The sequence below is a fragment of the Salvelinus fontinalis genome, chromosome 2 (genome assembly GCF_029448725.1).
Source record: "Salvelinus fontinalis isolate EN_2023a chromosome 2, ASM2944872v1, whole genome shotgun sequence".
NCBI lineage: Eukaryota > Metazoa > Chordata > Actinopteri > Salmoniformes > Salmonidae > Salvelinus > Salvelinus fontinalis.
Genome location: NC_074666.1, coordinates 62,069,409 through 62,095,055, shown reverse-complemented (window position 1 = coordinate 62,095,055; position 25,647 = coordinate 62,069,409). Strand labels below are relative to the sequence as shown.

General features: G+C 40.9%; 1 protein-coding gene across 1 annotated transcript in view; it reads left to right on the top strand.

The window, feature by feature from the left end:
• LOC129822778 (glutaredoxin domain-containing cysteine-rich protein 1-like) overlaps positions 1 to 24,022 on the top strand; it is a 39,947-nt gene extending 15,925 nt beyond the window's left edge. Inside the window, exons 3-5 of the mRNA XM_055881184.1 lie at positions 19,181 to 19,420; positions 20,178 to 20,243; positions 23,752 to 24,022. Coding sequence (XP_055737159.1) covers positions 19,181 to 19,420; positions 20,178 to 20,243; positions 23,752 to 23,931 — 486 coding nt within the window. The 3' untranslated portion in view covers positions 23,932 to 24,022. The remainder of the gene's footprint in view (positions 1 to 19,180; positions 19,421 to 20,177; positions 20,244 to 23,751) is intronic.
• Positions 24,023 to 25,647: the final 1,625 nt, after the last annotated feature.

The window sequence follows — 25,647 nt, the reverse complement described above, 5'->3', positions numbered from 1 at the left end:
CTTTGAAGCCTCTTGCTTGCCAGTGATTGCTGCACAGAGAGAATAAAGTGTTGTATCGGCAAAAGTTCACCTCTGCGCTGTCACAGGCTGGCTTCCCTGGCTGCCTGACCCTGATGAGACCCTTGTCACCATCTGATCCGGCTCAGATGAGGCATGACAAAGAATTGCCTTGGTGTACATTTATACATTATATTATCTATGGATTGAATCAGTGGTTCAATAATTAAAATTACCTTTTATTTACAGATCCCAGACTGTAGCCTACCCATCAACTCAAGATGGAACTTTGTATCCAGTCACTGATTGTTATAATATACTGCAACATTCACCTGAGCTCCGGAGACTGGTCTTTCCTGGCTGTCTGACCCTACTAACTAACTAAGTAATCACACATAATTACATAAACAGGATAGCTTACACATTGATTACTACATAAATCAATGAAAAGTCCCTAGTGGACTAACCCGATATGATGGCTTGTTACAAAATGAAAAGGGAGGGGCATGTAAGAAAGAGCGGGAGAAGAGACAAAGTACTTCACCTATCGTACATACAGCTGAAAAATACGCTTATCGTAAATCTGGATCTTTAGCACCCCAACAACAGCTCATTCGGATTTAGAAATGCAATGTACATATTTACGATTGTATGTCTTAGTTGTCTCTCTGTTGAAATCGCCGGTCCATCTTCTGAGAGTAGTTCGACAGAAGTCTCTGGTTTGTCCCCAGAGGTCACAATGTATTTTGTAGGTGTAGCTTCTCCGTCTCGGACTGTCTGTCAGAACAGATCTTCCAGAGGAAGTGTTCGTTAGAATGGATTTTTCAAAGTACCACCCGGTGGTTCTCGGTTGAGTTTACTAGACTAAAGTACAATACTTAAACAGCTGCAGATTGAATGTTCCTGTGTCGTCTTCTTCTTGGAGAGAGAGTTTCAGAGTTTCTAACCATTTCATACCTTTCAGCTCACGCTGTTGGTCATGCTGGGCTAATGTAGAGTCTAACCATACTGGCCCCAATGGTTGATTATTCAGGGCACAGCTAGAACCATTTTACACACCCCGTAGCAACCCGGCAATGTACTGGTCTGATGTGAATTTCGTCACAGATCCATTTATATACTAGAAAAAGGGTGGTTCTATAACGTTTGGCATAATGTCTGTGCTTAAATGGGCGTGGTTACTGACTGGATAAACTTCATATGAAAAACCCTTTTCTCATTTAGAAAGCTAAGATCACATTTCATCTTCTCACAAATAGTTTCGTATTTAATCATATTACACAACATTTAGATGTTAATCTGATAACTGGGAAATATGAACATTCAGAGATACATGTTGTTCTACTGTCCTTAGTTACATCACAAATGAGTCATGATATGGACATGATTGTTCTGAAAGTCCACACCAACCATTTACCCACATTATTTGTGTTAGGAATATTGTGTCATTCTCCACTTTTGGATGTCATAGTTTTGGCAGGAGGAATCTCCTTGTAACAAAAGGGTTATTTCCTCTCAATCCTGCAGAGCCCAAAGGCAAAGTTTCCACAAAGTATTGTGGGAAGGGGGGGCGGGTGATCTGGCGCCTATGATCCTCTCCCCAGAGGGCAAGTCATGACCGTCCCCCTCTGGTGGTTTCAATCTTGTGATTATTCTGCAAGTTGCAAACCAACATAAAAATGACCATGGGATGTCCTGGTTGGTGATCGCCGTTGCGGCCCCCCTCTGGTGATTGACCTGGGTAGGCTTTCTGAAAGCTGCAAAGCACCACAAGAATGGTCAGGGGATGTCTTGGTTGGTGATCGCCATTGCATCCCCCTCTGGTGGTTTACCCTGGCCTTCTGCCAACGGAGCAGTCCACCACCAGGATGGGCAGCGGATGTCCGGATTGGGATCGCCGTTCCGGACCCGTTGTGTGGTCGTCCAGGCTGGTGGATTTAGGAAGTAACTTGGGCAGATGTTAACAACGCACACACACTCACGAAATACATAATTACATTTCTTTCCCAAATGAGCGGTGTTGTTGCGCTAAGTGGTGGTTGTATGGGGAACGTGTTTATGGCTCTATCACTACCTAAGTGTCAAAGATAATGAAACGAAAAGGAATAAAAGCATAAACAAAAGATATACAAAATATAGTTATCCACCTTAAACATCTAATTGGACTGTATTCTGTATACGTCCAAGGTCTTGGAAAAATGACCTATGATGGCATTATCTAATGTCATATCTAGGATGTTTCTAATTCGCGTTGTGTTGCTTAGGGCACTATCCTAAGTTGATAATTACCTGATAAGTCGACAGCTGTATGGCACCAGCTTCGGGCAGTCTACAGGGATGACTCTCTGTAGCTGTAGAGTCAAAGGCCTCAGAGTATATTTTCCACTTTACTAAGGCTGGTATTTTGCTCGGACCCTTAATTGATCCAAGCATAAATCCTCATTAAATGTTCCGTTGTACATGTGTGTTTATGCTTACACAAGCGCACATGCCAAGGGAAAGAACCAAGTATCATGGATGCCTGGAGGTTAGTAAGAATTGATGTTGACCTCGAGACATATGTTAAGGGGACCTGTAGCATTTTTACTACATGTCAACATGTCTTACACCATTGTAGTGGTGATAGGTATGAAGGAGTCTATTTCATAGCTATGTTATCCACGGAGGAACTAACTTCACAACGAAAGTACTCCATAAGCACTGAACCAGTCATACTCGGTCATGGTTTATGACTCCTAATAACTTTCCTCCTGAATGGAGGGTTCTATTTATTAATGGCATGTGTGCTAACCATCAGAAGAGTGTTCTGGAGATTCCCTTACACGTGTTGTAATCTGAGTGACTACTAACTCCTCTGTCGCTGTTATCAATAGCAATTTGACTAGTGAGGTCTCTGACCGATTGTTGCTGAACTGACTGTGCTGGCATTGGTACTAGTACTCAGGGGGAGCAGTTATCCACACGATAAGAGCATCTTACTAGTTGCATTGAAACTACACATGGCAAGGAATGATTATTGTTGCCATTTGCTTTGGAGGTGGAAAGTCCACTGGACTTCTTTTACGACCAGTGTGATACACCTCAGTAATATTTTAAATGTGTTCGGCAGATAGCCTAGTGGTTAGAGCGTTGGGCCAGTAACCGAAAGGTTGCTGGATCGAATCCCTGAGCTGACAAGGTAAAACTGTCGTTCTGCTCCTGAGCAAGGCAGTTAACCCACTGTTCCCTGGGCACAGAAGATGTGGATGTTGACGAAGGCAGCCCCCCACACCTCTCTGACTCAAATGCGGAAGACACAATTCAGTTGAATACATTCAGTTGTACAACTGACTAGGTATCCCCCTTTCCCTTTCTAAGGTTATCCCTGCCGAGGGGTCTGTCTGCTCCTCTCTGTTCTCATGGGGAAGTTTACAACTAGATTTGTTTCCTGCGGCCTCAAATTGTGTTGCACGTAGTCTCGACCTCCCCCACCAGCGGTTGGTGTTAGTTTCTGAGGCACAAACAAAAATATCGGACCCTATGTACGAGTTGTTAGCAGCCTTGTTATTAGATTTGCTGGAACCTTTCAACCAAGTCTCCTGGTGTTTGTGCTTCAAACCACTCAGCGGCTGTCAAGGCCTGTCAGTCACCACAGTGTCCGCGTGTGGCAACCTCTTCAGTACCTGCTAACTGAGACAAGGATATCTGTCTGTGATATCGCAAAGAGTTTTACCAGTAGGAGTCATCGGGTCAGTTGCGGGAGTGACACCGTTAGTGTCATTGTAAGGGGTGACAGACCCCCACAAAGCGGAAAATGTATCAGTTTATTGCTGAGCAAGAGAAGAGAAGTTTATCTCAACTACAGTATTGCACAACTTCAAGGAGGATGTAAGTTGCTCATTCACAGAGACTGCTGCCTTGAAATTGTTGTGGAAAATCGGTTCAAACCATAACACTTACAAGAACTTGTAAATTCAAATAGACTTTTAATACAATGTATCACAAGCCGGAACGATCCGCGGATCACACACCTTCCCAGAGCACCGGCTCTCTCTTTATACACATCCACACACATTAGATCATTACATACATTAATTCAATTACTTCTCCTATGGTCATCTGCCACCATTATCCTTCATTTCAGGCTTCCTGCTTGTCTACGCCCAATAATGCCTGTATTCGCTCTTGATTAGATTATAATGGAGGCAGGACCCTCTTGTCTCCTAAAATTAATATATGTCTCTCTTACCCTAAGCACTTATGGCCTTTACCCTAAGCACTTATGGCCTTCCCTGTCTATTTTATCTGCATAATGGTGTCCTGCTCTTTCCATAAATGCGCTTTAAAGCACGTATGACTTTGGCCATCTGCTAATCTTTGGTTTCCTGTGTTTACCAGAATGGCAAATGCACTCATGTCTGCCTTTTTCTACTAGTTTCTAATGTACACCTGTCTATTGTTTAATAGTGTGATATCTACCTACATATGTAACAATTACTCCTACAAAATCAGGAAAAGAATGGTCAATCAGGTTTGCTGATGAATTGTGTTGAGATATCGTAATATCTCCTTGGATCGGATTCTGCACCAAAAGGTTTCGAAAACATATTTTTCCCAAGGGGTGCTGTCGACAGATACCCCTCGTGGATGACTGCATTGCAGCTAGCGTTAGCGGAAGACAGTGTGGTCAGTGAAGAAGGCACTGTGACCATACGTGGTTGGTTTTCCAATCCATCAGTGGGAGTAAACAATCCATCAAGTCTGCTCCGAAAAGCAGGGGTTCAGATTGATAACATACACAGGATCTTTAATTTAAACGAGAGGCTGCCTGGATCTTTCATTTAAAGACCCTTGCTCCCTTTGGTCTCAACGTAGACTTTGATCTGAAGCCATTCTTGTGATTCTTGTGATTTTGCTATTGTAAATGTTTGTAGGCTTACGTAGCCAAATTGTATGATCGTACGCTATCCATTTATTGTTTTTGTATGTTATTTTAATAAATGAGAATTAGCCAATGATATCAGGCCACACCTGGCCATGATTACAGACACCTGTGTGTGTCTTTTGACACTATATAAATGAGTCATCTCGCAGTGTTTGTCATTATACCCTGATGAAGACAGCTTGTCTGTCGAAACATTGGACATAAATATTTTTGCATCTGAGCTCCTAGAGTGTGCGGCTCTCCTTTATTTTTTAAGTGTTCTACTCTGCTAGCCAGCACCTCGCCTACATAGGTGTGCGTTTATTAATCCTCTAGAACACACACAGGGTGAACAAGCGATACGTCCTGGAAGTGTAGTTTCAGCATGAATATCAATGTGAGAGAAGAGGTAGTCTGGGTGAAACCTCGAAGTGTAGTGTTGCATCGTTCCACTTTTAACCAACGTTTAGTTGGCTTCAAAGCCCCTTTGAGATCATTGAACAATGTTTGAGAGATGAGCGATATTGTCGAGCCCGAATCAATTAGCGCATGACGGGTTCAGTAGTCTTCCAGGACTGTTTCCAGGTATGGCTGTTTTGAGTTTTGTTTAGTGGACCCATTCCCCACAAAGTGGAGTGGTTGTTTGCAACGACGTGATGTGTCATTTCTGTTCAAGGTGAAAGCAGATCGATTTATCGGGTTTTGAGTGGACTTGGCTTTTGCAAAGCTTTTTAACTTTTTCTTTGAATGTTGTGCGTCATCTATAAACGCTCCAATACCTGATAATGCATTCTCTAACTGGAGTGTGTGCTCCTGGTCAAACTTCAGGGCTCTTAGCGTTGTGTACTTTTGATGCCTCAAAATCTGTGCTCGCAAGCTCTCTGAGTTGTAAAATAGGAAAGCCAACGTGGGCTGTAGGGCCCAAGTAGGTAAGGAAGGTGGGATACATGTTTAACAGAAACATTTGTTTGAATGGTAACAGCTCTTCCATTCCTATTTCAGTGAGTAAGCTGTAAGAAAGGTGAAAGAAGCCTATGATAGTAAGCTTGTGAGTGTTCATTCCGAGCTTGTTTGACAGTGTTAGCCAGGGAGCTATCATATTTGCAAGTCGCAGAACCCCTGAATTCTAACCTCAAAGCTCTGGCAAGTTTAGCGTAGTCATTTTGCACGTGTTTCTGTTGTAGACGAATTAACTTTTTAGGGCTGCAATCCCGTTAACAAGACTAATTAACATTTTAGGGCTGCAATCCCGTTAACGGGATCGATATGACAACAGCCAGTGAAAGTGCAGGGCGCCAAATTCAACCAACAGAAATCTCATAATTAAAATTCCTCAAGCATACAAGTATTTCACACCATTTTAAAGATACACTTTTTGTTAATCCCACCACAGTGTCCGATTTCAAAAAGGCTTTACAGCGAAGGCACCACAAACGATTATGTTAGGTCACCGCAAAATCACAGAAAAACACAGACAAACAGTCATTTTTCCAGCCAAAGACAGGAGTTACAAAAAGCAGAAATAGAGATAAAATGAATCACTAACCTTTGATGATCTTCATCAGATGACACTCATAGGACTTCATGTTACACAATACATATATGTTTTGTTCGATAAAGTTAATATTTATATCCAAAAACCTCAGTTTACATTGGCGCCATGTTCAGAAATGCCTCCAAAATATCCGGAGAAATTGCAGAGCCACATCAAATTACAGAAATACTCATCATAACCTTTGATGAAAGATACATGTTTTACATAGAACTAAAGATACACTTCTTCTTAATGCAACCGCTGTGTCAGATTTCAAAAAAGCTTTACGGCAAAAGCACAATATTCAATAATCTGAGAACAGCGTTCAGCCACAAAAGGAAGCCATACAGTTACCCGCAAAATTGTGGAGTCAACAAAAGTCATAAATAGCATTATACATCTTCACTTACCTTTGCTTATCTTCGTCGGAATGCACTCCCAGGACTCCCACAATTTTTGTTAGTTTTGTTCTAGTGGAAGCTGTAGTAAATGCAAACTGACCCATATCCCACTGTGTATTTGATAGGCGATGAGTTGAAAACCTCAGATTTCCCACTTCCTGGTTGGATTTTTTTCTCAGGTTTTTGCCTGCCATATGAGTTCTGTTATACTCACAGACATAATTCAAACAGTTTTAGAAACTTCAGAGTGTTTTCTATCCAATACTAATAATAATATGCATATATTACCAACTGGGACTGAGGAGCAGGCAGTTTACTCTGGGCACCTCTGGGCACCTTTTCATCCAAGCTTCTCAATACTGCCCCTGCAGCCATAAGAAGTTAACCTCGTCAAGTGTCTATTCGATGTTCGCTTCAACAGCTAAAGCCTGTCAGAACCCGTAGAGTTCGGGTAGCCATCCAAGGCGTCCTCTATGACTGCTAAGAACATCTCAGTGTCGTTTGGCTGACCATATTACTCTGTGCCGAATGGCCAAAAGGAGAAGACTGAGTGACACATGATGAAGGCAAAGTATGAAACCTTCTTCCGTCTTCACTCCTTTGAGTACCGAGCTCAGGTTGCTTGGTTGGGTAGTCACGCTGTAGCACGTGACCGTTCTGGAATTCCTCCAGATGGTATCTACGTGTGGTATTCTGCTGCATTGCAGAGTCCACTTGAGTACTTAGAGTACTGATTTTAGAAACGTGAGTGTCGCACTTGCTCCGTTCGGCCTCATACTTATCTGTCATGGTTTGCAGGTAGAGGTATTGAGTTCGGAGCAAGAATCTCAGTGATGAGATTTCCTCCGCTTGTTTAGAAATCAATATTTCCATCATCACCTTGATTTCTCTCATCATTAATTTGTTCAGCGACTTCAATGAGTTCTGCTGATTTGTCATCCAATTTAGTCATTGTGTTCATTAACTGATCGTCTTTGGTGTGCAGCATTTGGACTCGAACATTATTGCTTTGAGTAACGTTCCCCAAAACTGCATGCATGTTATCAAATTGCGCGCTCCTGTTTGTATATAACTTGACAGATGTATCTAGTTTGGAGTGGACTACATCGTATTTAGTTTGGGCTAAATTAAGTTGTTCCTGTAGAATACAATTTTGTTGAAGAGTTTGTGCTCGTTCATCGTCATAAGTATTTGCAATTACTTTTAATTATTCCGTTTTCAAACGCAGGTCCTCGGCTAGCAGAATATTTACATTTTCTGCTGTTGTCATTAGTTGCCGGTTCTCTCCACCTATCCCATCATATCAGTCATTTCTTGCTCGTGCTTCCGCTGAGCACTGCTGTTCTGGACCCATGCCAATCTTTGATGGTGATACATAAGGGCTAAAGTGGAGAGAACCTTTACAATGCCTGCGCCCGATGGTTGATTTTGGAGAACGTTTATCGCAATTTCTGCTGTTTTTCCGCTAATGGCATAGTTAGAGTTCGTATCGCTGATAAGGTCAGTGATAAATCCTTTAATGGGTGAGGATTCACCAATTAACGGGGGACTGGGAACCACCCCCTCTGACAGCTTGCACATTATCTAAAAAAACGTTTTTTGTTTTTTTTCAAAGTTAGTTTTTTTGATTCGGTGGATGCTGCAAAGATGATTTTAATCTATTTAAAAACGTTAATGAACCATAAATACTGGATCAGTGACGTGGGAGTTGGACTCAATGAGCTTGCTAAAGCACATTTAATTCATTAATCAATATTAACTTTACTTAATACCCATCCCGGATCCGGGATCCTCCTCATCAAACAAGCTGACTAGCATAGCCTAGCCTAACGGGACAGGGATATCATATAATATAATTTTCATGAAATCACAAGTCCAATACAGCAAATGAAAGATAAACATCTTGTGAATCCAGCCATCATTTCCGATTTTTAAAATGTTTTACAGCGAAAACACAATATGTATTTCTATTAGCTAACCACAATTTGCCAGCAGCATACCACCCTGCATACCACTGCTGGCTTGCTTCTGAAGCTAAGCAGGGTTGGTCCTGGTCAGTCCCTGGATGGGAGACCAGATGCTGCTGGAAGTGATGTTGGAGGGCCAGTAGGAGGCACTCCTTCCTCTGGTCTAAAAAAAAAATATCCCAATGCCCCAGGGCAGTGATTGGGGACACTGCCCTGTGTAGGGTGCCGTCTTTCGGATGGGACGTTAAACGGGAGTCCTGACTCTCTGAGGTCATTAAAGATCCCATGGCACTTATCGTAAGAGTAGGGGTGTTAACCCCGGTGTCCTGGCTAAATTCCCAATCTGGCCCTCAAACCATCATGGTCACCTAATAATCCCCAGTTTACAATTGGCTCATTCATCCCCCTCCTCTCCCCTGTAACTATTCCCCAGGTCATTGCTGCAAATGAGAACGTGTTCTCAGTCAACTTACCTGGTAAAATAACGGTAAAATAAAAATAAAAATAAATAAAAAATAGCCAAACACACAACCGCATATTTTCACCATGTTTCCACCGCATAGGTAGCTTTCACAAAACCGATAAAATTAGTCACTAACCAAGAAACAACTTCATCAGATGACAGTCTTATAACATGTTATACAATACATTTATGTTTTGTTCGAAAATGTGCATATTTGAGGTATAAATCATAGTTTTACATTACAGCCACAATCACAAATAGCACCAAAGCAGCCAGAATAATTACAGAGAGCAACGTGAAATACATAAATACTCATCATAAAATATTTATGAAAAATACATGGTGTACAGCAAATGAAAGATTAACATCTTGTGAATCCAGCCAATATTTCCAATTTTTTAAGTGTTTTACAGCGAAAACACAATATATATTTTTATTAGCTCACTACACTAGCCAAACACAACGCAATTTACTCCCCGCAAAAATAGCTTGCACAAAACCGACAAAATAGAGATAAAATTAATAACCAACCTTGAACAAATTCATACGATGACAGTCTTATAACATCCTGTTATACAATACAATTATGTTTTGTTCGAAAATGTGCATATTTAGAGTTACAAATCCTGATTATACATTCTGAATACGTAGCATCGATTCACCAGAATCTCCGGAGATATTTTGGGCACTCACCTAATCTGACCAAAGAACTCATCATAAACTTTACATAAAAATACTTGTTGCATGGCAAATTAAAGATACACTGGTTCTTAACCTGTTGAGGCTGGGGGCGCTGTTGTCACTATTTATGCTAATCGTGTAATTTTTGAAACGGCTTCCCACTAAATTCTTGATCGTACAATATGCATATTATTATTATTATTGGATAGAAAACAGTCTATAGTTTCTATAGGAGTTGAAATTTTGTCTCTAAGTGGAACAGAACCCATTCTACAGCAATTTCCCTGACATGGAGTCAGATTTCAGAAATGTTGGCCCCTGATCTGGAGTCAGTTAAAAGGGCACTGTTATCGCTATGAGTATACGGACACTGCTTACGTCTTCCCCTGGATGCCTTTACGTGATGACGATTTGAATGGGGTCGATTGCGCGTTCACAGGCACTATAAATTAAAAAACTTTGTAGCTAGCAAGTCTTTTCTTGGTGCGTCATGCGCGTGGAGGACACCGACCCGCACCTGTTCCAAGCATTAGTGTTGGGAGTAATCTTTCTCCGGTCATGTTAAGACTCGTTATAGGAGTTAAAAACATCATAAGGTAGTTAATTTAAAGCGTTTTATAGCAATTTATATCCGTTTAGTGCGATTTTGGGACATTTATTTCTGAAACGCTGTGAATAGCTGGGCACGCTTCCAGTTCATCCCGAACGCAGTTGGCATTTCCACATGGCAAGAGGACAGCTTTCCACCAAAAGACGATTAGACCCAAGAAAGGATCCTTTGCCCAAGATACTGATGGAAGAACAGCTCAAAGTAGGAACAATTTATTATGATAAATCGTGTTTCTGTCGAAAAATGTTAGTGGCTTAGGACGCCATGTTTTTTGACGTAGCTTCGCTTGGCGCAAACTGTATTGAAAAGTAAGGATAATTTAAAAAATGTAATTCCGCGATTGTATTAAGAATTAAATTGTCTTTTAATCCCTGTCCACCCTATATTTTTTTAGTCACGTTTATGAGTATTTATGTATAAGAGTAGATCACTGTCTAATATGGCGCACGGACATTTTCTCACCAGCTGGGCTACATTTCACATTGTCTAACCATGATTTTGGTGGCTAAATATGCACGTTTTCGAACAAACTGTATATGCATGTTGTAATGTGATGTTACAGGGGTGTCATCTGAAGAATTCTGAGAAGGTTAGTGAAAAAAATAATATATTTTGGCGATGTTGACGTTATCGCTCACTTTGGCTAGAATTAATGCTGGGGTAATGTTTGCACCTGTGCTATGCTAATATAACGATTTATTGTGTTTTCGCTGTAAGACACTTAGAAAATCTGAAATATTGTCTGTATTCACAGGATCTGTGTCTTTCGATTAGTGTATGCTGTGTATTTTTACGAAATGTTTGATGATTAGTAAGTAGGTAAACACGTTGCTCATTGTAATTATTCTAGTCCATTTGTGACGGTGGGTGCAATTGTAACCTATGCCATCTACCTGAAATATGCACATTCTTCTAACAAAACCTATCCCATACCATAAATATGTTATCAGACTGTCATCTGATGAGTTTTTTTCTTGGTTAGGGGCTATAAATATCTTAGTTTAGCCGAATTGGTGATAGCTACTGGTGTTGGTGGACAAATAAAAGATGGTGGATTATGCTAATGTGTTTTTAGGTAATAGATGTACATCTTTACATATTGTGTCTTCCCTGTAAAACATTTTAAAAATCGGACATGTTGGCTGGATTCACAAGATCTGTGTCTTTCATTAGCTGTATTGGACTTTAATGTGTGAAAGTTAAATATTTAAAAAAAATATTTTTTTTGAATTTCGCGGCTCTGCCTTTTCAGTGGGGGTGGGGGGGGAGTGCCGCTAGCGGCACCCTCATCCTAGACAGGTTAATGCAAACGCTGTGTTAGATTTTTTTAAATAACTTTACCATAACATACAGCTTGCGTTATTGTGAGACAGCGCTATTTGGGAGTTAAACTTTAATTGACCTGAAAGCGTAGTGTGGGATCTAGGTTCATGTGGAAAAGTCTAAATTGTCTCATTTGTAGAAACAAATCAATTTGGATAATATTCACAAAGATCCACCTGAAAATGTAAGTCTGGCAATTTTTACTTCTTAGTTAAATTGAATGAGACGACAATATGCAATCAGGTAGATATTGGCTGGATATCAGAAGAGTAACCACTTGTTTTAAATGTGAGACAAAGTTGGGTCTCAACTGAATTTTTATTTGAAACATTTTTGATTCACTTATCCCTGAGGGTTGAAACCACATGGGATTCCCGCGAAGGCGGGACTTCCATCAATACTGGATTAGTACTTTGGGAGATGGCCTCAATGAGTTTATAAAAACAAATGTAATTGATTAATCAATTGTAATGATAAATCAAACCTGTAAAGTCTACAGTGGCTTGCGAAAGTATTCACCCCCCTTGGCATTGTTCCTATTTTGTTGCCTTACAACCTGGAATTAAAATAGATTTTGGGGGGGTTTGTATCATTTGATTTACACAACATGCCTATCACTTTGAAGATGCAAAATATTTTTTCTTGTGAAACAAACAAGAAATAAGACAAAAAAAAACAGAAAACTTGAGCGTGCATAACTATTCACCCACCACCAAAGTCAATACTTTGTAGAGACACCTTTTGCAGCAATTAGAGCTGCAAGTCTCTTGGGGTATGTCTATAGCTTAGCCTCTACAGAGTACCTAACCCGGATCCGGGAGCACCCCCCACACCCCCCACACTGATTAGCATCGCTAGCATAGCGTCACAATTAAATAGTAGCATCTAAATATCATTAAATCACAAGTCCAAGACACCCAATGAAAGACACAGATCTTGTGAATAAAACCACCATTTCAGATTTTTTAAATGTTTTACAGGGAAGACACAATATGTAAATCTATTAGCTAAACACGTTAGCAAAAGACACCATTTTCTTACTCCAACAGTTTCTTACTCCATCAGGTGCTATCACCAATTCGGCTAAACTAAGATATTGATAGCTACTAACCAACAAACAAATTCATAAGATGACAGTCTGATAACATATATATGGTATAGCATAGTTTTTTTTTTTTAAATGTGCATTTTTCAGGTATAAATCACAGTTCTACATTGCAGCTGCAATCTGATATAGTGCTGATGCAGCTAGAACAATTACAGAGACCAACGTTATATAACTAATTACTTGTCTTAAAACATTTCAGAAAAAATACACAGCGTACAGACATTGAAAGCCCAACATCTGGTGAATCCAAACAATATTTCAGATTTTGTAGAGGCTAGATCAGTCAAGTTTCTGCTCTGCTTGCTTTTACAATTCAGAGAAAAAGCGCAACAGACAGCAGCTGCATCTGTTCGTCTCTCCCATATGCTCATCCTATACGCCAGCCTTTCAAAAGCTTTGCCTTCACACAGCCTGTCCGCGTGCTTTGTGGTGTCCATGCGGTCCTATAATTCTGCCGGCTGAAACTGTAAAACAGCCTACCCGACCTCTCTGAGGCGTCTGCACGGTCCAAAATCTTACCGGTGCTGCCTTTTGTATCACAGTGCAATGATAAAACTGAGGAGGTGGGAACAAATGTGCAATTTCAGAATGTGAGGATGGTCATGCCCCCCCGTCCCCAGTGAAAGTTGCGCCCCTGCCCTAATCCATGGATTTTACATGACTTAGAATACTGGTGGGACCTCCATTTGCCTTATGCAGCGTAACACATCTCCTTCAAATAGAGTTGATCAGACTGTTGATTGTGGCCTTTGGAATGCTGTCCCACTTCTTTTCAATGGCTGTGCGAAGTTGCTAGATATTGTACGTAGGATATGCCTGCCCATACCATAACCCCACCGCCAACATGGCGAACTCTGTTCACAACGTTAACATCACAAACCATGTGCCCACATGACGCCATACACTCTGTCTGCCATCTGCCCGGTACAGTTGAAACCGGGATTCATCCGTGAAGAGCACAATTCTGCAGCATGCCAGTGGCCATCGAATGTGAGCACTTAAGTCGGTTACAACATGGAACTGCAGTCAGGTCAACATTCTGGTGAGGACAACAAGCAGGCCGATGAACTTCGCTGAGACAGTTTCTGACAGTGTGCAGAAATTATTTGGTTGTGCAAACCCATAGTTTCATCAGCTGTCTGGGTGGCTGTTCTCATACGATCTCGCAGGTGAAGAAGCTGGATGTGGAGGTCCTGGGCTGGTGTGGTTACACGTGGTCTGGTTGTGAGGCCAGATGGACGTACTGCCAAATTCTCTTAAACGATGTTGGAGGTGGCTAATGGTAGAGAAATTCACATTCAATTCTCTGGCAAGAGCTTTGGTGGACGTTCCTGCAGTCAGCATGACAATTGCACGCTCCCTAAAAACTTGAGAAATCTGTGGCATTGTGCTGTGTGACAAAACTGCGCATTTTAGGTGCACCTGTGTAATTAATCAGCTTCTTGATATGTCACACCTGTCAGGTGGATGGATTATTTTGACAAAAGAGAAATGCACACTAACAGTGATGTAAACAAATTTGTGCACAACATTTTTGAGAAAAAGGAACATTTCTGGGATCTTTTGATTTCAGCTCATGAAAAATGGGACAAACACTTCACATGTTACGTTTATATTTTTGTTCCGTATACTTATCAAGATACATTTTTTATGAAAATATGTAGTTCCTTTTTATTTTAATATGTTGGTAACTGTTTTGTGACTGTATTCAGAAAATCCATCATGGGGGAAGTTAGGTACTGTGGTAAATGAATTTATTTTGTGTAAATGTATGCACATTTAAATCATTATGTCGTTCATAAACTAGTTATGCACCTGTAAGACCCTTTTACAGTTGGTCTAGTGTCAGTTGCTTAAACTGATAAAGATCTGCACCATTTTGAAAACTAACCACTGTAGGCTGCCACTGACAGCCATGTTGTTTTATGCCATTTAAAATCGTTTTAATGCACAGCAATACTGTTTGGTGGCAGGACTTTCTGGGAATGTTCCTAAGGAAAAAACATGTTTACATTACCAAGTTCATGAATGGGATAAACCTACTGTAAGAGTATGTATTAGGCTGTTTGAGAGAAGGTTAGAATCCTAATGTCACGAACGTCGTAGAGAGGAGACCAAGGCGCAGCGTGATTATAATACATACATCTTTTAATAAAGAAATGTACTGAACAAACTAGTACAAAACGAACGTGACCGCTATAAACACTGAGTGCAGACATGCAACATCACATAGACAATAACCCACAAACCAAACTGGAAAATGGCAACCTAAATAGGAACCCCAATCAGAGACAACGAAAAACAGCTGCCTCTGATTGGGAACCAATCTAGGCCACCATAGACCGACATATGCCTAGACTACACACACACACCTAGACATACAAAAACCCTAGACAATACAAAACATTTAAATCCACCCTCGTCACACCCTGAACTGACCAAAATAATACAGAAAACATAGAATACTAAGGTCAGGGCGTGACACCTAATCAACCCATCCAATGTGGAGTGCATCTGTTGAAGTACAGTAGATCAATAAAGCCACAGCACTCTAGCAGTAGTCAAGCTGATTATGATGAAAAGCCTTGTTAGTGCATAGGTCAAATTAGCTTTTGGATTTCCGGTCTTTTTAACCTGTCTAGCCCTGGGGTTCCGCTAGCGGAACTCCTCCCACATTCCACTGAAAAGGCAGAGCGCGAAATTCAAAAAATATTTTTGAGAAATATTTAACTTTCACACATTAACAAGTCCAATACAGCAAATGAAAGATAAACATCTTGTGAATCCATTCAGCATGTCCGATTTTTATAATGTTTAACAGCGAAAACACCACGTATATATATGTTAGCTCACCACCAAATACAAAAAGCACAGACATTTCTTTCACAGCACAGGTAGCTTGCACAAAACCAACCAAACTAACCAAGAACCAACGAAACTAACCAAGAAACAACTTCATCAGATGACAGTCTTATAACATGTTATACAATAAATCTATGCTTTGTTCGAAAGATTTGCATATTTGAGGTATAAATCAGTTTTACATTGCAGCTACCATCACAGCTACCGTCACAAATAGCACCGAAGCAGCCAGAGTAATTATAGAGACCAACGTGAAATACCTAAATACTCATCATAAAACATTTCTGAAAAATACATGGTGTACAGCAAATGAAAGACAAACATCTTGTGAATCCAGCCAATATTTCCGTTTTTTAAGTGTTTTACAGCGAAAACACAATATAGCATTATATTAGCTTACTACAATAGCCTACCACACAACAGCATTGATTCAAGGCAACAGTATTGATAGCGACAAAACCAGCAAAAGATATTAATTATTTCACTAACCTTCATAAACTTCATCAGATGACAGTCCTATAACATCATATTACACAGTACATATATGGTTTGTTCGAAAATGTGCATATTTAGAGCTGAAATCCGTGATTATACATTGTGAAAATGTAGCAACTATTTTCCAGAATCTCCGGATATATTTCTGACACTCACCTATTCTGACCAAATAACTATTCATGAACTTTGCTAAAAAATACATGTTGTATAGGAAATGATAGATACACTAGTTCTTAATGCAATCGCCGTGTAAGAATTCTAAAAATAACTTCAGTACGACATACAGCTTACGTTATAGCGAGACAGCGCCAAAAATCAATGCGGAAAAGAAAACAACACATTTTCGACAGAAATAGGAAATAACATCATAAATGGGTCCTACTTTTGCTGAGCTTCCATCAGAATCTTGCACAAGGGGTCCTTTGTCCAGAACAATCGTTGTTTGGTTTTAGAATGTCCTTTTTCCCTCTCGAATTAGCAAGCAAAACTAGCCAAGTGGCGCGAAGCTGTCCATCGTGAACAAACGCAGAGAACGGAACACGCCAAAACTCCCGAAAAAATTTCAATAATCTGATAAAACTATATTGAAAAAACATACTTTACGATGATATTATCACATTTATCAAGTAAAATCAAAGCCGGAGATATTAGACGTCTATAACGAATGCTTTTCAGAAGCCAATACTGATGACCTTTCTGTGCCTTCCTGAACAAAGGAATTTGGGGTCATGTCATTCCAAGCTCTCTCTTTTGACCATAGATATACCTAGAAACCCCATTTCACCTCTCACAGCCTATTGACATCTAGTGGAAGGCGTATGAAGTGCATGTATACTAATAGATTTCAAGCAAATCTATAGGGAGGCCCTGGAACAGAGCCTCGATTTCAGATTTTTCACTTTCTGACAGGAAGTTTGCTGCAAAATGAGTTCTGTTTTACTCACAGATATAATTCAAACGGTTTTAGAAACTTGAGAGTGTTTTCTATCCAATAGTAATAATAATATGCATATTGTACGAGCAAGAATAGAGTACGAGGCCGTATAAATTGGGTACGATTTTTTCCCAAAGTGAAAATAGCACCCTCTATCCTCAACAGGTTAAACTTCAGACAATAGCTAATATTTCACTTAAAACATTGTTTTTTTTATTTATATGTATAGGGGTAAGGTGACTAGGCATCAGGATATATGATAAACAGAGGAGCAGTACCATATATGATGATCGTATGCGATCATGTGTGTTTGTGAGTGTAGAGTCAGTAAGAATGTGTGTGCGTGTTGTGGTGTGTGTGTGTGTGTGTGTGTGTGTGTGTGTGTGTGTGTGTGAGCAAATTAAGTGTGTGTCTGTTTGTTTTGGAGTGTCTGTGAGTGAGTATGTGTGTAGAATGTGCATACAGTGGAGTGTGTGTGGATGTGTATATTTAGGATCAATGCAGATATCTGTGTAGCCATTTTGTTAGCTATTTAGCATTCTTATGGCTTGGGGATAGAAGCTGTTTACGAGCCTGCTGGTGTCAGACTTGTACCGCTTGCCGTGCAGAATCAGAGAGAACAGTCTATGGCTTGGGGATAGAAGCTGTTTAGGAACCTGCTGGTGTCAGACTTGTATTGTTTGCTGTGCGGGAGCAGAAAGAACAGTCTATGGCTTGGGGATAGAAGCTGTTCAGGAGCCTGCTGGTGTCAGACTTGTACCGCTTGCCGTGCGGAAGAAGAAAGAACAGTCTATGGCTTGGGTGACTGGAGTCTTTAACAATTTTCCGGGCCTTCCTTTCACACCACCTGATATAGAGGGCCGGGATGGCAGGGAGCTCGGCCCAAGTGATGCACTGGGTTGTCCGCACCACCCTCTGTAGCACCATGCAATCGAGGGCGGTGCAGTTGCCATACCAAGCAGTGATGCAGCCAGTCAAGATGCTCTCAATGGTGCAGCTGTATAACTGTTTGAGGTTGAGGGCCCATGCCAATCTTTTAAAAGCTTGATGTAGTCATTGCATGCTAGAAATATTGGACCAAATAATACATTTTATACTAAATTTAATACACTACAAGTGAATTTGTCCAAATACTTATGACACCTTCAAATCGAGGGACTAGACACATAAAGTGCATTCATATCTAACTGGTAAAACAGATATGTATGAAAATACTGTTAAATAAAAGGTGAGATTCTATACTGTCACCTCATAAAATATTTGATGTACAATCCAAAACGCTGGAGTAGAGCGGCAAATTAAATGTTTTTTTTAATTATTTTTTTATCCCCTTTTCTCCCCAATTTTTCGTTGTATCCAATCGCTAGTAATTACTATCTTGTCTCATCGCTACAACTCCCGTACGGGCTCGGGAGAGACGAAGGTCGAAAGCTATGCGTCCTCCGAAGCACAACCCAACCAAGCCGCACTGCTTCTTTAACACAGCGCGCCTCCAACCCGGAAGCCAGCCGCAACAATGTGTCGGAGGAAACACCGTGCACCTGGCCCCCCTTGGTTAGCGCGCACTGCACCCAGCCCGCCACAGGAGTCGCTGGAGCGCGATGAGACAAGGAAATCCCTACCGGCCAAACCCTCCCTAACCCGGACAACGCTGGCCCAATTGTGCGTCGCCCCACGGACCTCCCGGTCGCGGCCGGCTGCGACAGAGCCTGGGGGCGAACCCAGAGACTCTGGTGGCGCAGTTAGCACTGCGAAGCAGTGCCCTAGACCACTGCGCCACCCGGGAGGCCCCAAATGAAATGTTTTAACTTCACTATCCAAATAAATACTGTATGTAGGGGAGAGTATAAGGTTGATCACATACAGTATCTAATTTCCTTTTTTGTGTGTTTTCCTTACAAGCCCGAGTTGACACTAGAATTTGGGCGGGTAGTGATCTACACCACCAGCTTTCGAGTAGTAAGGACCACGTTTGAGCGGTGTGAGTTGGTCCGGAAGATCTTTTCAAACCACAGGGTCAAGTTTCTGGAAAAGAATATAGCCCTGGACTGTGAGTATGGGAAGGACCTGGAGGAACGATGCAAGCGTGTGGGCGAACCTCCCTCTCTACCAGTCGTGTTCATCGATGGACACTATCTCGGGGTCAGAGATGGTCACTTGGTCATACAGTTCATTTTACAATTCCTGGGCCTGTATTCATAAAACATCTCAGACTAGGAGTGCTGATTTAGAATCAGTATGGTCTTTTATATCATAATGAATAAGATTACATGTACAGAGGGACCTGATACATCACTCCTACACTGAGACACTTTATGAATAATGTTGACATTTGAAATGACAAACGTCCTATTGTGAAACATTATAGCATGTTTTACCATTTAAAAGAAATGTACAATCCTTCTCAGTGCTTGATTTGGGTAGGAGCTCACTGCAGCTGAGTACCGGCACGTCAAATTTTCAATTGATTGAGTTCCTGCACCTCTAATAGAAGTATTAGCTTCTAACCCGGCACAGCCAGAAGAGGACTGGCCAACCCTCATAGCCTGGTTCCTCTCTAGGTTTCTTCCTAGGTTTTGGCCTTTCTAGGGAGTTTTCCCTAGCCGCCGTGCTTCTACACCTGCATTGCTTGCTGTTTGGGGTTTTAGGCTGGGTTTCTGTACAGCACTTCGAGATATTAGCTGATGTACGAAGGGCTATATAAAATAAAATAAACTTGATATTAGCTCAAAAGTATAAACAGTACCGACACGCAAAATTTGTACAGGCCCTATTTCGGTCCAAGTCAAGCACTGATCCACCTTGATCCTATCGAAGTGTTATGAATATATTAGCTATGAAATTGTCAAAGGTCTAGTACTGATATGATGCATCTTACACTATGATAATAACTTTACAGGGTGCTGAGAAAATATTGGACATGAATGAATCAGGAGAACTTCAGGATCGTCTGGCCAAAATTGAGGTAATTTTTAATCAACTACCACCAAACAGAGACAATATATTCAGTAATAACACAGTTATTAACAAATTCAATGTCATGTTTCAACTGATGCCTCTGACGCCTCAAATTACAAAAATACTCCAATATGTTTGCAATTAAATATGATTAAAATAAACAGAAATGAAACACAGGATAGGAAAATAGTATTGATCATTCTGATATACCATATAGGCCTACTCGCCGACAGTGATATGGCATCAATAATACATCAGTGAACTGACAAATGATGAATGGGCATCGATAATGGAAAGCTTGTTATTGATTCTGCATCCAACAAATTTGTTCACACACTGGTGTGAGGGTCATATCAAAAATTGGGGTTGTGTGAACTGAAGTGTTTCAAACAGAGCAAAGACACTGACAGACATACTACTGTGAAAACGTTTTTGAAAGAGAGCAACCCGGCTCTATGTATTTTACTGGTTTGTGACTCATTGACACCGCCCCCGGTTAGAGGGGAATAAAGCAGACCAAGAGTTACCCCCACAGGAACTTTACAGTGGCTTGCAAAAGAATTCACCCTCCTTGGCATTGTTCCTATTTTATTGCCTTACAACCTGGAATAAAAATAGATGTTTTGGGGGGGGTTGTAATCATTTGATTTACTCAACATGCCTACCACTTTGAAAATCCCAAATATTTTTTCTTGTGAAACAAACAAGAAATAAGACAAAAAAACTGAAAACTTAAGCGTGCATAACTATTCACCCCCACAAAGTCAATACTTTGTAGAGCCACCTTTTGCAGCAATTACAGCTGCAAGTCTCTTGGGGTATGTCTCTACAAGCTTGACACATCTAGCCACTGGGATTGTTGCCCATTCTTCAAGGCAAAACTGCTCCAGCTCCTTCAAGTTGGATGGGTTCCGCTGGTGTACAGCAATCTTTAAGTCATACCACAGATTCTCAATTGGATTGAGGTCTGGACTTTGACTTGGCCATTCCAGGACATTTAAACGTTTCCCCTTAAACCACTCGAGTGTTGGTTTAGCAGTATGCTTAGGGTCATTGTTCTGCTGGAAGGTGAACCTCCGTCCCAGTCTCAAATCTCTGGAAGACAAACAGGTTTCCCTCAAGAATTTCCCTGTATTTAGCACCATCCATCATTCCTTCAATTCTGACCAGTTTCTCAGTCCCTGCCGATGAAAAACATCCCCACAGCATGATGCTGCCACCACCATGCTTCACTATGGGGATGGTGTTCTTTGGGTGATGAGAGGTTTTGGGTTTGAGCCAGACATAGCGATTTCCTTGATGGCCAAAAAGCACATTTTTTGTCTCATCTGACCAGAGTACATTCTTCCATATGTTTGGTTAGTCACCCACATGCCTTTTGGCAAACACCAAACGTGTTTGCTTATTTGTTTCTTTAAGCAATGGCTTTTTTTCTGGACGCTCTTCTGTAAAGCCCAGCTCTGTGGAGTGTACGGCTTAATGTGGTCCTATGGACAGATACTCCAATCTCCGCTGTGGAGCTTTGCAGCTCCTTCAGGGTTATCTTTGGTCTCTTTGTTGCCTCTCTGATTAATGCCCCCTGGTCTGTGAGTTTTGGTGGGCAGCCCTCTCTTGGCAGATTTGTTGCGGTGTCATATAATGGATTTAATGGTGCTCCGTGAGCTGTTCAAAGTTTCTGATATTTTTTTATATCCAACCCTGATCTGTACTTATCCACAACTTTTCCCCTCTGTTTGGAGAGCTTCTTGGTCTTCATGGTGCCACTTCCTTGGTGGTGCCCCTTGCTTTGTGGTGTTGCAGACTCTGGGGACTTTCAGAACAGGTAAAAAGAGCTGACATATAAAAATACTTAAAAAGAACCATGAGGAGTGATGTTGAGTGAATTACATGATACTGGCAAACAAAAACCATCACAATAGTCAATAACCATACATCTTCTAAGAGAAACTTTAAGGATGATGGATTGGAAGTTTACAGTTACCGTTATATACTGAGATCACGTGACAGATCATGTCCCACTTAAATAATGTCCACCTGTGTGCAATCTAACTAATTATGTGACTTCTGAAGGTAATTGGTTGCACCAGAGCTTGTGTAGGGGCTTCATAGCAAAGGGGATGAATACATATATATGCACCACTTTCCCATTTTAAATTTTTCATTTTTTTTAAAACAAGTAATTTTTTTCATTTCACTTCACCAATTTGGACTATTTTTGTGTATGTCCATTACATGAAATCAAAATCAAAATCAATTTAAATTACAGGTTGTAAATGCAACAAAATAGGAAAAACGCCAAGGGGGATGAATACTTTCGTAAGACACTGTATTTAAACCCACTGAGGAAGATGGACATGGGAATGAAGAGTGGTAAAAGTAGTGGTTCTGTTGAAGGAAATGAAAGGCAATGAATATACTGTACATATGATATCACAAGAGCAGTAATAAAGGACTGTATAAATTATATATAATCCCTGAACTAACTATTTAGAACAATATATACATGTCACAAAACTCACAACACACACCATCCCACAAGTCCAGAGATATGAGTGAATTGTTGATGGGCAGAGACAGAGATGCTGCTTGAGGGAGACTGCAAGTATTGTGTCACCTGTATAGGTCAAGAGGATGGGCAGATGTCCGGCCCCCTAGTAACATCCCTAGCAACGTATCGTGGCACAGGTCACACAGATCAGGAAGAGTCTGAGAGGCAGGTTTATGGTACCCCCTAGACTCTCAGGCTCCAAGTGTGGGGGATGGAGAGTGGAATGTGCAGCTCAGGGTTGTGAGGTCACCGGCAGGGAATTCGTAACACCTTTCCTATCAGGGAAAATAACAGCAGAATACAAGGCCATGTTGACAAGCTTTCAAAGTAAAAAGCCCAATTAGGCATACAACGATGCACATAAACCCTTACATACACTACAGAACTATGCTAATTAGCTTTCAATTCAGCCAGTGGCATGACTTGTGTCATGGAATTATTGTAATCAAAAGAAGACTTTAAAATTTCTTCAAAACAATCAAACTTTATTATTTAATTACTGCAGTAATGGAGCCTGTCAACGACCCTTCCATAGGTGATTCGTTGAGAGCCCAACGAGCGGATTTGAGCCTTAGCATTTTATACCAAAGTCCATCCTCCTGGATGTTCATGACAAACAACAGATGTATGGAATGGGTCACTAATAATTCACAGCAGACAGTATCTGCTGTAAAGACTATTCTCATTGTGTAGAGACCAGGATCTGGCCCCCCAACTCCATACTGGAGCCATCTCCCCCTGGTACCCCAGTACAGACACATTAACTCATTAGGCTTATCACCCAAAGACATAGTAAATCTTCTGTCAGTGTTAAATATCCCAGAGGCCCAATTTCAGTTCACACAGACACAATAGAGTTATAAGAACCCTCTATTTCGTTGCATAAACCAACCATTTGATGCAATTACAGTACTTTAACAATTTTGCTCTCACAATGATTGTTTGTGTGTGTGTGTTTTCCCCACAGAGGGTACAGCACCCCCACACATGCCAGACCTGTGGGGGCTTTGCCTTCGTTCCGTGCCCCATGTGCCATGGTAGCAAGTTGTCAGTTTTCCGCAACTGCTTCACAGAGTCGTTCAAAGCCCTGAAGTGCACCTGGTGCAACGAGAATGGCCTGCAGCCCTGTTCCAGCTGCAGCCAATGATGACTAAGTGCCTGATCGAAATATCCCCCTTCCGCAGGCCCTTCACCAAGGCCACACAATGTATGGTGTCCATATTAGGACAGCCTCAGTCTCACTAGGACTTGTTTGTATTTCTGGCTGTCCTAATATGGACACTGTACGGATTGGACTGTGTCAGAGATAAGACTTGATTTTTCACACCATGGTTTATCCTCCATGGGAGATTGTCAATAAAATTGTGTTTTCAAGAAAATATAAGTCTTTAAATTGGTTTTTATCTGTGGCACATGTACACTTAGTTGATCAATTACACATTTTAAGTTTGAATTTTCCTTCATGATATGACATTTTCATCAGCCTGTCCTAAAATGTATCAAGCGCGTCATGGGACCTGGATTTGCCTTCTGATAAGCTGTCGTTACGGACGACTAATTAGATTTTATTTGATACATGTGACAATATCATCGTAAAGTATGTTTTTTCAATATAGTTTAATCAGATTATTGACATTTTTTCGGGAGTTTTACCGTGTTCCGTTCTCTTCCGTTTGTTGACATGGAGAGATTCGTGCCACTTGGCTAGTGTGCTTGCTAAATCGAGAGGGAAAGAGGCCGTTGTCACGTTCCTGACCGGTTATCTGTTATTTTGCATGTGTTTGACGGTCAGGGCGTGAGTTTGGCTGGGTAGTCTATGTTATGTGTTTCTATGTTTGTTTAAGGGTGACCTGATGTGGCTCTCAATAAGAGGCAGGTGGTTTTCATTTCCTCTGATTGAGAGCCATATTAAGGTAGGTGTTTTCACATCGTTTGTTTGTGGGTGGTTGTCTCCTGTGTCTGTGTCTATGTCGTTGCGCCACACGGGACTGTTTTCGGTTTGTTTGTTCGTTTGTTCGGTTCATGTAGTCTGTTTCCTGTTTCATGCGTTCTTCACGTTATATGTAAGTTCGTGTCCAGGTCTGTCTACATCATTTATTTGTTTTGTAGTTTATCAAGTTTAGTTCATTTTGTGTCTTGTTTAAATAAATCATGTCATTTCACAACGCTGCGTTTTGGTCGAATCCCTGCTCCTCCTCTTCGGATGAAGGGGAGGAGGAAAGACGTTACAGCCGTTCTAAATCCAAACAACGATTGTTCTCGACAAAGGACCCCTTATCCAACATTCTGATGAAAGATCAGCAAAAGTAGGAAACATTTTATGATGCTATTTCATATATCTGTCGTACATGTGAACTAGTCGTCGGCGCCCGTCTTTTGGGTACTCTCCAGCTATACCGAAGTTGTATGTCGTAATGAAGTTATTTTTAGAATTCTAACATGGCGATTTCATTAAGAACTAATGGATCTATCATTTCCTATACAACATGTATTTTTTAGTTATGTTTATGAATAGCTATTTGGTCAGAATATGTGTGTCAGAAAAAGTGTCAGAAAAATAACCGGACGTTGTGGGAAAAAGTAGCTACATTAGCACAATGTATAACCACTGATTTCAGCTCTAAATATGCACATTTTCGAACAAAACATAAGTGTATGTATAACCTGATGTTATAGGACTGTCATCTGATGAAGCATATCAAGGTTAGTCAAAAATTATATATCTTTTGCTTGTTTGTTACGATCGCTAACTTTTGCTACTGGGAAATGGCTTGTGTTTCTGGCTATTGTGGTAAGCTAATATAACTGTCACGCCCTGGCCTTAGTATTCTTTGTTTTCTTTATTATTTTAGTTAGGTCAGGG